At 52.9% G+C, this 15665-nt stretch overlaps 1 protein-coding gene and 1 non-coding gene across 2 annotated transcripts; one reads left to right on the top strand and one right to left on the bottom strand.

Annotated features, from left to right (window-relative positions):
• Positions 1 to 327: 327 nt before the first annotated feature.
• On the bottom strand, positions 328 to 455 carry LOC135425247 (U6atac minor spliceosomal RNA). Its single transcript, XR_010435529.1, has one exon. It is a non-coding gene; the product is annotated as a U6atac minor spliceosomal RNA (small nuclear RNA).
• A 1882-nt stretch (positions 456 to 2337) lies between these two features.
• On the top strand, positions 2338 to 5163 carry LOC135424985 (ly6/PLAUR domain-containing protein 1-like). Its single transcript, XM_064676751.1, has 3 exons — positions 2338 to 3346; positions 4529 to 4669; positions 4833 to 5163. Exons 1-3 carry the CDS (start codon positions 3271 to 3273, stop codon positions 5027 to 5029), a joined length of 414 nt encoding a protein of 137 aa, XP_064532821.1. The 5' UTR covers positions 2338 to 3270; the 3' UTR covers positions 5030 to 5163.
• The last annotated feature ends 10502 nt before the right edge of the window (positions 5164 to 15665 follow it).

The following is a 15665-nucleotide window of genomic DNA, read 5'->3' as shown; positions in this document are numbered from 1 at the left end:
CCCACCTGGGATTAATGCTGGGGCCTATTGGCATGAGCTCTACTTAGCTGTAATTATATGCAACCTGGCGTGGCCGTGGTGGTTTGAGGGCCGGGATCACCTAAAGCAGAGCACTGAAAAGAAGGTTTGTAGATGGGCTGTAGTAGGGGAGGTGTTTGGTGCGGGCTGAGAGGGGACGGAGCACATTGCAGCGTGCTGAGGGAGGGCCAGCTCTTTCTTTGGCTGTCTGGTTTTCTGGGCGCGTTTGGGCCGAGGGAAAAGGAGCAGCTGGGTGACAAAAGCTGCTGCCGGGTTTTTTAAGGTCCGCCCCTCCAAAAAAGAACAAACCGAAAAACATGGTTAGATGCCACGAAGTAGGTGGCAGTGCCTTAACCGTATGTGTGTTGTATAGGCCACTAGGACCTCTTCCATCCTTATCAAGGGGAGTGCTAACCTTCTCTCCTTTCATACAACACGTTTTTCACGTGGCTGCCGTCGCTATTTAAACCTTCAGCAAGCCACTTCTATATAGGACAGAGTGAGGAGATATTCGTGTTTTCCTTCATATCATTTTGATACTTATAACTGTTCCCCATATTATATATTTAGTCTGATTCCACTACGACTAAAAATTCCCTGAAAACCCAGGCAAAACTTCACAAACGCGCGCGTTCTCCTACCTTCTTAATATATTCATCGCTTCCAGCCAATCAGAGCGCAGCAGCCGATCGAGTCTCTTTGACTGCCCCCTGGCGGGCGGGCGTGCTCCCAGTCACTGGGCCCGTTTGGGGGGCGGCACTTCTGCTTCCGGCGGGCGGGCCCCGGGTGCGCGGGTTCGAGTCCCGCCTCGGAGGGGGCGGAGTGCGGGGCGGTGCCGCCGAGCGCTCCCAGCCGCCCGCCCGCGGGATGAACTCCCAGAGGGATTTGCCGGCGGACCCGCCTAATCTGCGCAGGGTTCAGCTGCCCCGCAGGTTTAAATTGGGAGCAGGAGTGTCCCGCGAGATTTGCTGATAGAATCTCCCGGAGCCGAGGGAAGGAGGCCTGTTCCCGGCGTGTTCCCGCCGCCCCGGGAAGTTAAATCTCTCCGAATTCCATCAGAGCTAATGACGAGTTACAGGTTCCAGACTTGGAAGCGGTGGAAGAGTTTGGGTTGGGTTTTTTTTCCCTTTTCTCAAGGCCTTTCTCCTCTGCATCCCAGAGGAATAAAACGAGACAAACATCTGGCTAAATCAGCGCTGCATCTCCTCAAACCGGCGCTGGGAGTTGATGTTCCTACTGGGATTACCCCCCTCCCCAGCATCCCACTGGCGGTCCCACCGACCCCAGGTTCACTGCACCGTGACATCCCTCGGCCCCACCGAGTCCCGCAGACCTTCCCGCTGGGTTCCCGGCAGGAAGGACCAGCCGGTGCCCTGTGCCGCTGGCAGAGGAGCCGCTTTGCCGGGTGAGGCTGCGGAGCCAGGTGCAGTGCCCAGAGGTGTGCGTGGCCCCGGCCCCGCCAGCTGTGCAACATCTGCCGCATCACAGCGTCACAGAGCGGTTTGGGTCACAGAACGGAAGCGACTCTACAGCTCATCCCATTCCCGCCCCCTGCCATGGGCAGGGACACCTTCCACTAGACCAGGTTGCTCCAAGCCCAGTCCAAGCTGGCCTTGGACACTTCCACGGATGCTACATTGCTGCTGCAGAGCCCAGGCTGTTCCTGGCCGCCCCTTCCAGATACTGATGAGTTTATTAAGGGATTAAAAGTTAGTTTCCCTTCCTTATTGAATGCTCTGATTTATGCATGCGTTTAAATCAATCCCATTTCCTGTGTTTTATCCCTTCTCCTCCAGGCTTTCAGGCTTTACTGTGTCAGACATTTGTTACAATCACATTGTTTTGAGGCAAGCGAGACACCGTGGGTGGTTTAGGAGATTTGAATACATGAGCTGCATTACTTGGGTGCATCTCCCAGGTGCCAATTGCCCTTCCTGAGCTGTAGATGCCCCTACTTGGACCAGTTTGTGCTATTTCTTGGTGAAATATTGATAAGGATGCGTGCTAATGAAGATGCTGTCGGAGATTAGGTCCAAGCCTGCCTGTCTGGGAGCTGTGTCTGGCAGAGGAGGTGCCCGGTGGGCTGGGGTGCCCAGGGTGGGGGATTTCAGGTGCTGCTAGCAGGCAGTTGCTGGATGAGCTACATAAGCAGCTTATTTTGTCATTTTAATTTTTTAATCCCATGCGTTCGGTCACGCTCTCCTATTAGTAAGCATTAGCTCTCCAAGTCTCATTAGCTCCGCTGAGAGCTGAGGCTTTGCCTGTGGGGACAGTGGTGGAGGAGCCAACAGGGGTCTGGGGGCCTGATCCTGCAGCTGGTGACATCCGTGGTGTCCCATGTGGATGTGGGTCCAACCCTGGCCCCAAAGAGCTGTCACAGCTCAGTCCTCTCCTCCACTGCACCCCCACCCCCTTCCCAAGCCCCTGGCAGCCCCAGCTCCCTCCAGAGCCAATCCAAGCCTGGGGCTGGCTCTGTTTGGTCTCTCCCTGCTTTATTAAGGCAACTATTTTTTTGTCTGTAAATACACACACTACATTCAAACCTTCTCTCTCCTCCAGGTTTTCCCTTTAACCCCACGGCCATCCCCAGGGCTGTACTTTGTTAGAGGATCTCAAGTCTCGGATTTAAAATTAGTTGACTGCTTCTCTTTAATAAAATTATTCCTGCCCTCTTTAAATAGCACAATATGTCACAGAAAGCCGGTGGGTCCGTTCATGAAGATGAGGCAGCTCAGAGAGGAAAAAGAGATGGAAAAAAAAAAAAAAGTAAAACCATACATCTCCCCAAACCCCTTCTGCCTAATCCAACTGAATTAGAGGATTTCGAAGTGGATTTAAAACTAAATCTTGATTAGGGAGAATTTCTCTCCAAGAGCTGCTGCACGGTGGTATTAATGGGAAGTGATCGTGGACAGAGGAAATAGGACAGAAATAACTGAGGGTAGCACATACGCACTCAGGTCTGTGCATGAACTGAAAGAATCAGAGAATTTCTCAAGAGGAAAAGGGAGAAATTAAGCATCGACATAAGGAGACTGGGTGCCACGGGGCTGGCTGGAGAAGCTTGGAGAAGCCAGAGCCCTGCTGCACCGACGGCATTTCCCTCTATCCCGGCAGAGAGGTTTGCAGGTGAAGAGGAGGCGACGAGCACGGCTGGGAAAAAGAGCTCGGAGGAGAGGAAACCTCTGCCCGCTCCCCCAGACCCCGGTGTTCGTCCTCTGAGCCCTGGGTGGACTCCAGGATCTGCCCCCCATGCTCTGCAGACACATGCCTGGAGGTGCCCATGGGATCCTGTCTCTGATGACCGTGGTGTTCGTCCTTCCAGAGGGTAAGTGCTGCTGTTCCCGGGGTGTGGTGTGTACCCCACACTTTGGAGTACATCCACTGGTTTGCATCCTCCCTAAAGCCTGGTTGCTCAGGTGTGTTTTATCCTCGGGATGAATTTGGGGGTGTTACTGCCCTAAGCGGTACAGCTGTGTGTTGGTGGTTTTAGGACAGAGCTGAAATCATCATGATTTGTACAAAAGGGCAGTGTGGCAGAATTTGAGATCTCCTGGACTCTCCTTCCCTGCTCTGGCCAGGGCAGGGACTCCCCTCACCATGCCTGGTGGTGTGAGGGTCTCACCCACCTCCCAAAAACCTTGTGGGAGCAGAGGAGGCTGGGATTGGGAAGGGCTCTGGGTCAGCCTTTGGAGGTGAGGAAAGGTAATGGCAGCAATAAGTGCAACCTGATCCAGAGGTTGCCTTAAACTCTGGTCAATGTAAATTAATATTGTTGGAGGCCTTTTTTTTTCCTTTTTCCTCCTGTTTTTTTCTTTTTTGAGAAACCTGAGAAATGGCTTAATTCCCAATCTAGCAAATCTCAGGCACAGTTTCTGACCCTGCAGGGAAGGACTGAGCTGCCGCCAGTGCAAGTGTGCAAAGCCCTGGGGACACACTGAGGCCGCTGTCCCGGGGTCACAGTGCTCTGAACGAGGATTTCTCTTCTGTTTTCGAGCTGGTTTGCCTCCTTGATAGAACCTGTGATAAAATCAGGACTGTGTTCAGGGAGAAAACCAAACCATTCTGATGAAACCATCCCTCTGGAGCGAGTGCCTCCAGCATGGGCACAGCTAAACTGGAGAAATTTGGTGAAAAAGGGAAAAGCCGTTTCTGAGTGCAACCGAGCCCTGACACGGTGGTGTTCGTTGTGAGGTTTCACCTACTCTTAACACCCCCTGTTTCAAAGCTCCCTTGTTCCCACTGTTTGATCCCAGCGCAAATCTCCGGCTAATCTCTGATTTTGCACTGACCTCTAGTGGGAGATGATTCCGTATTTTTGAGCCCACCGGGTAAACAAGTGACGGGCAGCTCCGGGCTCTTGGCTCAGCGCTTAATGCGACTTGGCAAGGCAGGGAGCGCTGCGAAGCCGTCGTTAGAGAGCAGCTCAGAACGAGTTGAAGCTTTCCCCCCCCCCCCCCCCCCCCCCCCCCGGAAAAATCCAGCTGTGTTTCTTACGGTTCTTGTTTAGTGTCTGGACTCCAGTGCTATGGCTGCAACATCGTGGTTGGCACCAAAAACGTGGACATGGGGTGCTCTAACCCCGAGGTGATCACCTGCTCCCAGTCCCACCAGGGCTTCAAGCACCGGTTCTGCATTAAGACAGAGAGCGGTGAGTCCACCTGTGGGGCAGCAGGGTGGAGCTGGTGATGCTCACACCCCAAACCCACCCTCGCAGCCCCCTAGCAGGGCCTGCCCCCGGTGGAAAGCTGGCAGAGCATCCCCCTCCACCCTGCTCGTCGCCCTGACGTCCCGCCCTGTTGCTTGCTTTGCAGTGGTCCTGGGCATCCTGCTGACCAGCGGCTGTGCCACCTCCCGCCACTGCCAGCAGCAGGAGCTGCCGGGCGTCCGCATCCACTGCTGCGACACCGACCTCTGCAACGGCTCCCCCAGAGCCCCCCGGCCTCCCCCCGGCCTCGCGGGCGGCCACCTCCTGCTGCCCTGCGTCCTTGCTGCCCTGCTCCTCTCCTGAGCCCCCCGGGGCTTGAGGGGATGCGGGATCCTGGTGGGATGGGTGCTGGGAGCAGGGATGTCCCCATCGCTGCTCCTACGGGCGGGCAGGACGCCCTCCTCTCCCCTTTCCTCAATAAAATGTGCCCAGTGTTTTGCCCTGGGAAGGTTTCGGTGATGCCCGGCGGCAGCGCTGCATCCCGGGGAGGATCGGGGGTGGTCCTGCGGGCTCGGGGGGATCGGGGTACCCGCAGCATCCTGGGGTTGGGGAGCGCAGGGTCATGGGGGTATATCCATGTTCCCGCCGGGATCGAGAGCGCAGCCGAGCCCGGCTCTTCCCACGAGAGGGCATCCGCGGCCCTCGCTCCGCATCCCGGCCACCGCGGGGGCTTCGGGATGCAGGGATGGAGCACCCACGCAGGGCAGCATCCCCAGCGGGATGGGTGGGCGATGGGGTGGGAGAACAGGGGCCCGAGTGAAATGAGTTGGTTTTTTTTCAGACATTATCCCGGTCGAAGAGGCCAAACGGGAGTTTTAAGGGAAAAATCCCATCCCGTACGGATCGGAGCCCAAGTGGCTCGTCCAAGGTCATCGCGGGGGTTTGCAGCAGAGCTGGGAATTAAACGCGTGTGTCTCAAGAGCCAGCCCTGTGCTTTTATCACCAGGGAAACAGCATAAACCTCCCTGTGAGAAATGGATGAAATGTTTTTATTCTATTTTTTTCTTTAGATTAAAAAAAAAAAAATAATGCAGAAGAGCTTTTCCATGCAAAACATCAGCTTTTGATGACATTTCTCAGATGTGTCAGAAAACAAGCCAAAACTCTTCTAAAAATATTATCTGAGGCACCTTCCCAGCAGAAGCACTTTGGGATTGATAGAAAACATGTTCAGATTCTGAAGATTCAAAATAAAAGGAAATAAGAAAACAAATCCTGTAAGAAAAATGACAAGATCTGCAACACTAACCAATTCCCCCTTTTTTTCCCCCCCTTAAAACGTTCCTTATGATTTTCAGGGGAGCAGGAAACATTTCCTTGGCAGCTGGAGTTATTCTCGCTACTGGTTATTTATCTGCCTGGGCGAGTGCTGTGCTGAGCTGTTGCAAAACCTCCGCAGCATCAGCCTGCTCCAATATAAATTCCCGTTTATCGGGCGAGGATTGGGATGGGCTCCCAGTGGAGGTGGTGGCCGGGGGGGTCCTGCTGTGGCACGGGCCACTTTGCCACGCAGCAGCATTTTGGGGAGGAGCGAGGGGTGGCTGTGGTCCCTCCATCCCTCCGTCCCTCCATCCCGGTCCGTGTGCCTCCGGCGGGTGATGCTGCTGCCCCCGCTCTGCCCCCCTTGCCCGGCTCGAGCCATCCATCTTGCACCGTGTAAGAGCCCTGTTGCAATTAAGTAGGCTGAAGTGCTCCTGAACTCTTTAACCTTTGCCCTGGGATTGCTCCTTTTGCCCCGGGGCTGTGGATCAGCTCCATTGCACTCTCCAAACAGCGCCTGCTACTTAGCTGACATTTCTTTCTCCTGCTGGATCCTATTAGCACCCTGAGGTTGAAAATGCTACTTTGGAGTGTTGTAAGGAATGTGATTTATACTGGAAAGTAGTGGCAATCTATCTTTCCCTATACACACACTGCACATGAGGCTGGAGAGCTAAATCCACATCGCCTGAACAAACAGCGACCGGGGGTAATTGTTGAGGAGGCTTCAGACACGGAGCAGGGAGAGGAGCCTGGGTGGGACGGCACCGGGGCCAGGGAATGCTGAGCTTGGGGCAGGCAGGCGGCAGCAGGGCTGTGCAGGAAACCCGCTCCCCATTGGGATCCCATCCCCACACCAGTGCAAACTGGTGCTGGATAACGCTGGTTTCCCAACAGTGCTGAAGACCTGGTTAGGGGCTGCCTGGGCTGGTTGCAAGGGCTCTGGTTGTGTGATCCATCATGCCCATCCTTCACCATTGATCCTGTGTCCAGGGGAGACCAGAGCTGAGCAGAACTCGCACTGGTTTGCCTGCATGTGAGTACATATCGTGGATAATGCAATCTGCATGGGAAGCAGATGGAAATAAGAATTGAATGGTGCCTGAAGGAGGGCTGATTAGCCTTTATCAGATATGACACGCTAACCACTGAGGCTCCTTGCTGAAATACCGGGTTAAAATCTCTGCAGTGTCAAATTTCATCCTCCTAAGCAAAGAGACACTTTCCATAGTGTTTGTGTGAATCTTCTGGATAAGCCCTGGAGACTGAAACCGTCTCAGCTTCATCTGGGCATTAAAAGTCCCACCCACATGTTTAAAAAAAGCCCCAAACCCAGAAACGCAAAAGCTGACATTTACTCTAAAATGTCTTTTTCTTCCTGCATCGCTGCGTGGCATCCCGTGTGAGCCTCTGCCTTCTCCTTGCTGGAGCAGGGCTGGAGGCATCCTCCTGGGCATTCCCACCGACTGCCATTCCCCCTGGAAGCTGAGGGATTATTTTGCACACGCAAAAGTGTGCGCACGAGCACGCACACGGACACTGGCACAGTGTTTTCTGGGAGGAAAACCAACTAAAAAATAAAACCCAAAAACCCAACCCTAAGCAGCCTCTGTGTCAAAAGCCCTTTTATAAAAGCCTCAGTAGCTGAAGAATTGCCATTGTTTCGGTCTCCAGTGAGTGCTAGTCTTAAAATATTTCCAGCTCAGAGCAGGCTTTGACATTCTGCCCAGACCCATGAGAGGGAACAAACACGAGTTCAGAAATGTTTCTACAAGGCACAGATCCTTCTTCTTTTTGGAGAATCATGTTCAGCATCTTACATCCTGTGGCTACGTCCCCCCAAAGTGGAGGAAACACCACAAAACACCCCCGAAAGCAAGGAGGGGGGAATTTCTTGGGGCTCCCCGTAAGGCAGGGAGAGCTGGGCTGGCTTTCACACCAAGGTGCTGAGGTTTTACTTTTTGTGCTTTTTTACTCAGCCTTTCCCTCATGAGCATCAAAAGCACTGTTTTTCCCCCAGAAAATGCTTGAATGCCGATGGCTGTGCAGACCTAACTCCCCATCCCGCTGGATGCCAGCAGATGGTCCAAAAGTGCAGGCTGTGTAGACTCTGGAAATCAAAGAAGACGGAAAGTTTGCGGTGATATTCATCCCCCTTTAGCCTTTTTTTGTGTGTTCACCAGTGATGCTGGGAGTGACAGAGTGTGGATTTGGGAGCAGGAAGATCTCAGTGCTTCGCTATCTCTATGGAAGGACATGAAATGGATGGACCATGGTACATGGAACCATAGAATGGTTTGGGTTGGAAGGGACCTTAAAGATCATCTCATTCCAACCTCCCTGCCATGGGCATGCACTTGCTCCATGTGGTGGTAGGAGGACCCCAGGACAATGACTTGGTGGGAAGTCACAGCACAGCTCCTTGGCCAGTGTTCATGGTTTATCACCCTTCCCTTTTCCATCACGTAAAATGAGGAGAGGAGCTGAGATGTAACTTATGCTTCTGCCAAGGCTGCTCCCCACCTTCTTGCAAACAACTTTCTGGCAGAAAAGTGGTGCAGAAAACTGCCAGAGCTCTGCAGGCAATCGAGAACTTTGAGGCTGCCCTGGGGTCTGCATGAAGTGGGTGCCCAGGGCTGCTTCAGGAATGCTTCCAAGAGGCTGGATGCTCCGGAGAACACAAGCTAACCTGAGCTTATCTCAGCTCCAAGCACTCCTCATGTTGGATAAAGGGCAGTGTTTACTTAAGAACAATGTGGGGTTAAAATTTAGTAAGTCCTTGTGCAACTCTTTATGGAGAGGCAGCAAGGACAAATAAACATCTCTCAAAACACAGTCAGTACTCAGGCTCACTGTTTAATTCATCCTCCGGAAATGCATCTTGTTTATAGCCATTCATTGCAGGGGCTCGGAACAGCAGGGGTTTGATCCACTCCAAATTTCAGGCAAAATAATATGATCCTCCTTTTTCTCTTGTTTGTTCTTAGTAGAGAACACAAGGTCAAATCTTCAACTAGTGCAAAGTTTGCCCTGAACTACTGAATATCTTTTTATTTGAGAAAGTTTTTCCTCTGCTCTCTCTCCCTTTCCAGGCCTCCCCCTCCCTTCAGCTCGCCAGCTTAGGGGGAGCCCAAGGTGCCAGAGGATTTGGGTTTCCTCCTTGAGTGATAAGGGCTTCTAGGAGGAATTTAAGCTGGGTGGCCAAACCAGCTTCCAAGGCTGAAAGTTAGGATGCTTCTTATCTACTCCACTCCCATGGAGAGACAAGCAGCAGAGCAATCATGTGTGGGAGATCCACAGCTCCCTCGATGCTGCAGTGGGGCCCCACAGAGAAATCCCCTGCTCTGTGAGCTGGTCCAGCCCCATCCATTCCATAAAGATGAGCGGGACCAGTGCCAGCTTTATTGACAGAAGGCCATGAACTGGGTCATGCTGCCCATCTCCCCTCCCAGCACCAGGCTCTCCTCATGCACGGACACACAGGGAGCGTGTTGCTCAGGGGGATGTACGAGGCACCGTGTCCGTACTGGTCTGGGAGCTGCACACACACACTGGCTGTGCTCAAATGAGCCCAAAGCCTCAAAGCAATGCTCTTCTTCTCTAGGATGACAGCCAAGGCTGCCCTCTGCCAAGGGCTGGGCATTGAGGGGGCTGGATGGAGGGAGAAGGGGGGATCCTTGTTCAATTGGTGGCAGTGCCGGAGCCAGCGATGTGCCTGACCTACATACAGCCCAGAGCCCTCCAAGCACAATTGATCCATTGGAAAGAGAGAAACCACAGTGTGGGGGAGGGCCTGTCCCACTGCATCCAACCAGCATGGCCCCCTGGTCAGATGGGAGCTGGTGGAACCATGGCCATGTTGTGGTGTCTAAGCACGGCAGCATTTTGTCCTCCTTGCTGGACACCGTGTGCATCCCACAGCTGCAGCATCCCTCCCTTGCACCCTGCATGCTCAACAGCCCTTGCACAGAGCAACCTGCCCCATGGACACATATTTTGGGATGTTCTCCTCTGGCAGACCTGCAATGGGCTTCTGGGAGGGAGAAGAATTGGGTCGTACGTGCCCTTGGGACACCTCTAAGCAGTACACACAAGGATTTGGCTGCTAAGAAGTCAAAAGGTGTGCTCTTTGGCTCAGAAACTCAATTCACATCTCCTTGTGGAGCCTGCTAATGGATCATCAGTGGATTTGAGTGTCCTTCCTCGAAGGTGTCTGGTTTTTCCAGCTTGGAATCACACCCTTAAGCCTTTTCCTGCGACTCGGTGGTTCGAGCATCTCACACCCTTGGGCCACTCTCGCTGACCTCACAGGCTCTGGTGCAAAGGATGGATGTGTCTGTCACAGTTTGCTCTTTGATGTCCTTCAGTAGAGTGGCTTGGGAGCATGACAGGAATACAACAGCAAACAACAGGAGCACTGTGGTGCCAGGTGATTTTCCCCCCACTCTGACTCCCCAAATTCTTATTAATTAAGAGCTAGGGGGAAATAAAAATACCATCTTGTGACACAGTGGGCCTAATCCTGCAGTCTGCCTCTCCCCAGGCATGTGGACACACTCCCTCATCTGACTGCTGGTGGCTTTAGCCAGTGAGTGCTGGTCTGGGGAGGATGGATGAACACCCAGAGGGAGAGACCACAGCACTGGCAGCAGCACATGGAGAGAGCCAAGTGATGAACAAGAGGATGTGTCCTCGCAGTGGGTAACTCTTTTGGGAAAAAAGCCAGGTTTTCTGGGTGTCAGAGTCATGTCCCTCCCCTTAAGTTGTTTTCTCTATTAGTGCTGCCTCCACGGAGCAGCAAACTTGATCTCTGACGGTAATTACTGAGCCTCGTTAAACACAGGAAAACAAACGCAGTGTGGAAAAAAATAAGGCAAGTTAAAAGGTGGGCAGAGCCTGGCATTGCCTCTTCCCGGCGGTGGCTCCGGGGAAAGCACCGTGCCAAGTTTCAGTTTTACAGGGCAGAAATGAATCACGGCAAACTGCTGACGGAGCCTCGGCCGCCGTCAAACACCAACTGCTCGGGGATAAAGGGAACGCGCCGCTGGCCCCCCTCCCGCCGTCTGGGCGCTCGGCTGCTAATTAGTAAATAAGGGATAATCCGATCAATTAAGTGCTCAGCCTGCAGAGGAGGGCACGCACACCTCTGCCGGAGAGGTGGCAGTGCGGGGACACAGTGTAGGGCTTGGGACGGCTCCGGGGATGTGGGGGGATAGCGGGGGATGCTGCGGGTCTTTGCCATAGGATGCTCCTGGAAAACCGAGCTCTCTCAGGGGGGCAGTTCTCCCTCTCTGGAGAACTCGTGGTTAATTGGGATGCAGGTGGGTGGGATGGATGTTCAGTGTGTCCCGTGTCCCCCAAACTGCATTGGACTCAGCCCTGATGGGCAGGAGGTGGTTACTGAGGGGCAGAGAGGTTTCTATGCCCTGAGTGCGTGGGCAGGCTCTATCCCTTCTCTGGCCATCCCTCCAGGGATGGAGGGGCCGGAGCCCATCCAGACTATGCCCTGTCCTCACCCCAGGCCACCCTCCAAGTCATCCCAGGGTCACCACAGCGGGTCAGGAGTGGCCACAGCACCCCTGGGGTCTGTTGGTGAGTGAGGCAGAGGCAAAGCCGAGCTGCAGGAATCCCTGACTCTTTCCAGACTTGCAAATTCAACCTCAGGAGAGCAGCGAAAGGAAATTAAAAGCTCACTTGATGATGGCAAGTAGGGATCTCCCGGGGCTTTGCAGCAGCTGGGGCAGCTCGCTGGCAGAGCCCAGGACAAGGGAACCCGTCTGAGGGTCCCAATCCTGCTGCTGACCCTGTGCCAGCCCCCCTGGCAGCTCTGTGCCCCCATAGCTCAGTCGTGTCCCAACAGACCCCTTGTACAAGGATCTTTCTGAACATTCTTTGCTGCTTCCCCTCAGCTGATTTCTGCACTATTAAAATCTTTTCCACCAGCACCAATTTCAATTACATGTTTTTAAAAAGTCATTAAAGAGAATTCCCCATGAAATTATTTTGATTTCCCGCCCCTCCATCTACTTCCAAACTAATGAGATTAATTGAAAACTACAAACATTTTCCAAGGGCCCAAGGCAAATGTAGTGGCAAACACATGTAACTCTTCCCAAGGATCGCATCCATCCTCCCTCCTGCTCGGAGCATCCCTCCTGACACAGGGCTGCATTTGGCAGCCTTGGAAGGTGCTCAGGTTTGGAAACCTTTGATATTTTTTCCCCCCTCCTTTGAGGAAGGAAAAAGAAAGTGCCTGAGGAATGAGAGCTGTCAGAGGCAATAATGTGAGATCTCACTCGTGGCTGGCAGGCAGAGGGGGGGGTTCTCTCTGGCGTGTGGAGTTAACTGGGGAACTTGAAACAGGGAAGCGGGGAGGGATTTAGAAAAGTTTGACTGCTTTGTCTCAGCCTCCAGGTAGGAAAAGTAAAATAAAATCCTCCAAACCCAATAACCTGCAAAGCAAACCTGACAATAGCTCTATTCTCCTCCCAGGCGTTTATCCTCTCCCGGTGTTTGATTCCTCCTCTCCTGGGTTAATCAATAGGACAAATCTCCGGTGCTGCACCTCTCCCAGCCCCCACGGGCTCCTCCAGGATTGATTACAGCAAACAGCCCTTCCCAGGGCTGCACAGCTCTGAGTAAGGATAAATAAAGGGAACAATATGGGAGATTTGTTACTCGGTGGAGCAATCACTCAGCATCACCTTCCCTCCAGTGCTGCTTTAAGCAGGGTGAAGGAAAACCTTGAAAAACCCCAATAAAGCCCCAAACCCTGCTGAACTCCGTGGGATCGTACATCTGCACATACAAACACACAGTCAGTGGTGGGGAAGATGGTGACAATAGACTTGGAATCGGAGAAAACATATTTATTTGCATGGAACTCCCCCCCCCAAACCACAGTTTGTGCAAACACGTGAGTATTGATGAGGGCTGAGATAATTAAATTGCAGAATGGACTTGCTCCTGTGCCACGAGGACTTCAGCCTCATTTACCATAGAATCATAGAATCTTGTAGCAAATGTGGGTAGAGTCCTTCCCAAATCTTCGTTTGCGAAGCCCAGCCACGATGATGATGATGATAGAATCATGGAATGGTTTGGATTGGAAGGGACCTTAAAGGTCATCTCATTCCACCCCCATGCCACGGACAGGGACACTTTCCACCAGACCAGGCTGCTCCAAGCCCTGTCCAACCTGGCCTGGAACACTCCCAGGGATGGGGCTCACACGTGCTGCCAGCCCCTCTCCTGGCAGGGACAAGGATGGATTTCAGTGGGACCACAGGGAAGATGCTGTGAGGTGCCCATGGAAGGTCTGGTGATTCACCCTCATGTAAGAGTGAGGTGCTGGGGCTGGAGGGTGCACAGAGAGCAGTGAGAGTCCCACCAGCCCGGCACCAGCACAGGCAGGGGACCAGGGCAGCCCTGGGACAGCCAAAAAAGACTGTGGTGGATCCCGTCCCCGGCACCCTCTGACAAGTTAAAAACCTCCAGTTTATTAAAGATACATTCCTACTCTAATAAAAGGCGCGTTGTCTGGTGGTTGAGAGGCTGCAGGATGTTATGGTTGGAATGTTCCTCGGCCCTTGTGTAATTAAAAGCCCCACCAGCTGTGGATCCACGAGAAGCTATTTTTTCGCCCCCCAGACAGACAGACTGGATGTTTTCTGTGATCTCCGTGATGTCACCACCTCCCCTTTGATGTGTGCAACCGAGGGACCTCTGAGGCTCACTACTCTGGGGGCATATTTGTCTGAGTACTGCTCATTAGATGACCCAGTAGGATGGAGGCAAGATTAATTGCTGAAGGGAAGAGATTGATCCCTGTATCCCTGTATCCCTGTATCCATACTCGTTAGCACATTAGGGTTGGTGGCTGCTGTGGTGAGCCAAATGAACAAATAAGACAAAGTCACTCCCCAGAAGATTTCAATAATGGGACAAAAGGATGGATTGTTTTCCCCATTTCTTGTGAGGAGGATGGAGACACAGGGCAATTAAAGGTTTGCCTTGACAAAATAACACGGGCTGTCCCAGAGGGGTGTGCGTGGAGCAGGACCCAGAGCAGATCCCTCCTGATCCCCCCTCTGTGCTGTCCCATTTGTACAACACAACCAAACCACAGATTTGAACTGGTTTCCTTATGACAGTCCTTCTTTGGACTGGCTGAGAGCAACCAAAGCTGCAGGGGTGGCCAGGGCTAGTGGTGGACCAGCCCTTGGGGTTTGCAGGGACATAAATGAACTGGGATCTGATGAATCTTCCGCCTCAGCACACAAACCACCCTCCTAAATTCACTGGAAAGCACTTTGTTCCTGTTCTCTTTCTGACACCCTGGCTCCCACTACCATGTTCCATGCTGGACACTAAAGGCTCTCCCACAGCACAGCTTAGATGCTCCCAGGGGACTCCTGGCCCCCCCTCTGGTGATCTGGATTTTCCAGGGACAGAAAGAGCTGGAGGCAAAATCCTGATGTAATGCCCATTATAATAAAATAAATGAACATATTTTATGCAATCCCTCGCTGTATCATCTTTGGGCTCTGGGGGTCCTTGGAGGACAGCTGGAGCCCATCCTTCCACCCAGGCTTGGTGGCTTCTGAGATGTTATTCTGGGTTAGATAAAAAACAGCTCCATGACATCAGAGAGGGTTCAGCACAGGCTGTAGGAACAGTGTGTCCCCAGCACACACACCCTGGTCTCTTGCTGGGGCAAATACCTGTCCCAAGCCTCTGTGTGAACAGGTATTTCTGCAGGTATTTATCCTCCAAGCAGCCCAGAACTGGATTAAGACAAGGTAACTGCTGGGATGATGTGGAAATGCCTGTCAGGCCTACAAACCTGCAGGGCAAATTAAGCAATCATGTTCCCAGGACATACATAAAAATAAGTAAAAAACACTATTAATCCATAGCAACAAAAGGAGATGGCATGGCAACAGCAGCAACTGCTGCAAAACAAAACAGTAACAAGAGGAGAGGAGGGGAGAGAGAAAATAAAGCCCTGCTCTGGCCTCCGGGGGTTTTTAAGGTCGAGTGGGATGTTGCACCCCAGGTGAGGGAGTCAGAACATAGTCTGGGTGCTGATACCAGGCTGGCTGTGTGGTCCTGTATCGATCCCTGCACAGCTCTCCTCCAGTCCTGGGGTCCTGGAGGATCCTGAAATGCCTAGTCTGGCTTTTGGAGCTTGGAAGGGGCTGCAGTGAGGCAGTGGCTGTGGCCTGAGGCAGCGGTGACAGCATTTCCCAGGCTGTGCTTGGGGCAGGTCTGGCTGCTGGGGCTCTCTGGGGGTTCCTGACCCTCTGCTCAGGCTGAGAAAGGTCCCACGTCCTGATGACTGCCAGCAGGGCAGGGCAGGGAGCTGAGGATACCAAATCCAATTTGTGGTTTTTTTTTATAAATTAAACAAAAACCTCAGCAGCAGCTCACAGTCACTTCACAAAGATGAGCTGTTGGCACTGCAGAGGAAAGAGAGCCTTTTACTCCTCAGGACTGATGTGCCATGGACTTGCTGGATTAAATAACCCAGCCCAGGAGCAAAGCTGTGCTCCCACCTCCCAAAAGGATGCTTTCAGCTCTGATGAGGGCAACACCCCTTCAGGAAACAAAACTGGCATAAACTCAGCATCAAAGGCTCAAACCCTGTTTGGAACCCAGGCAGTGCTCTGCTGTGGGT

Source organism: Pseudopipra pipra, chromosome 20 (genome assembly GCF_036250125.1).
Source record: "Pseudopipra pipra isolate bDixPip1 chromosome 20, bDixPip1.hap1, whole genome shotgun sequence".
Classification (NCBI taxonomy): Eukaryota; Metazoa; Chordata; class Aves; order Passeriformes; family Pipridae; genus Pseudopipra; species Pseudopipra pipra.
The sequence above is the reverse complement of the archived record's forward strand: the minus strand, read 5'-3'. Positions and strand labels throughout refer to the sequence as shown.

Coding starts and splice junctions, on each gene's coding strand:
- LOC135424985 (XM_064676751.1), top strand. CDS start 3,271: ATGCTCTGCAGACACATGCCTGGAGGTGCCCATGGGATCCTGTCTCTG. Junction 3,347..4,528: donor GGTGTTCGTCCTTCCAGAGG/GTAAGTGCTGCT, acceptor GTTCTTGTTTAG/TGTCTGGACTCCAGTGCTAT. Junction 4,670..4,832: donor CTGCATTAAGACAGAGAGCG/GTGAGTCCACCT, acceptor CTTGCTTTGCAG/TGGTCCTGGGCATCCTGCTG.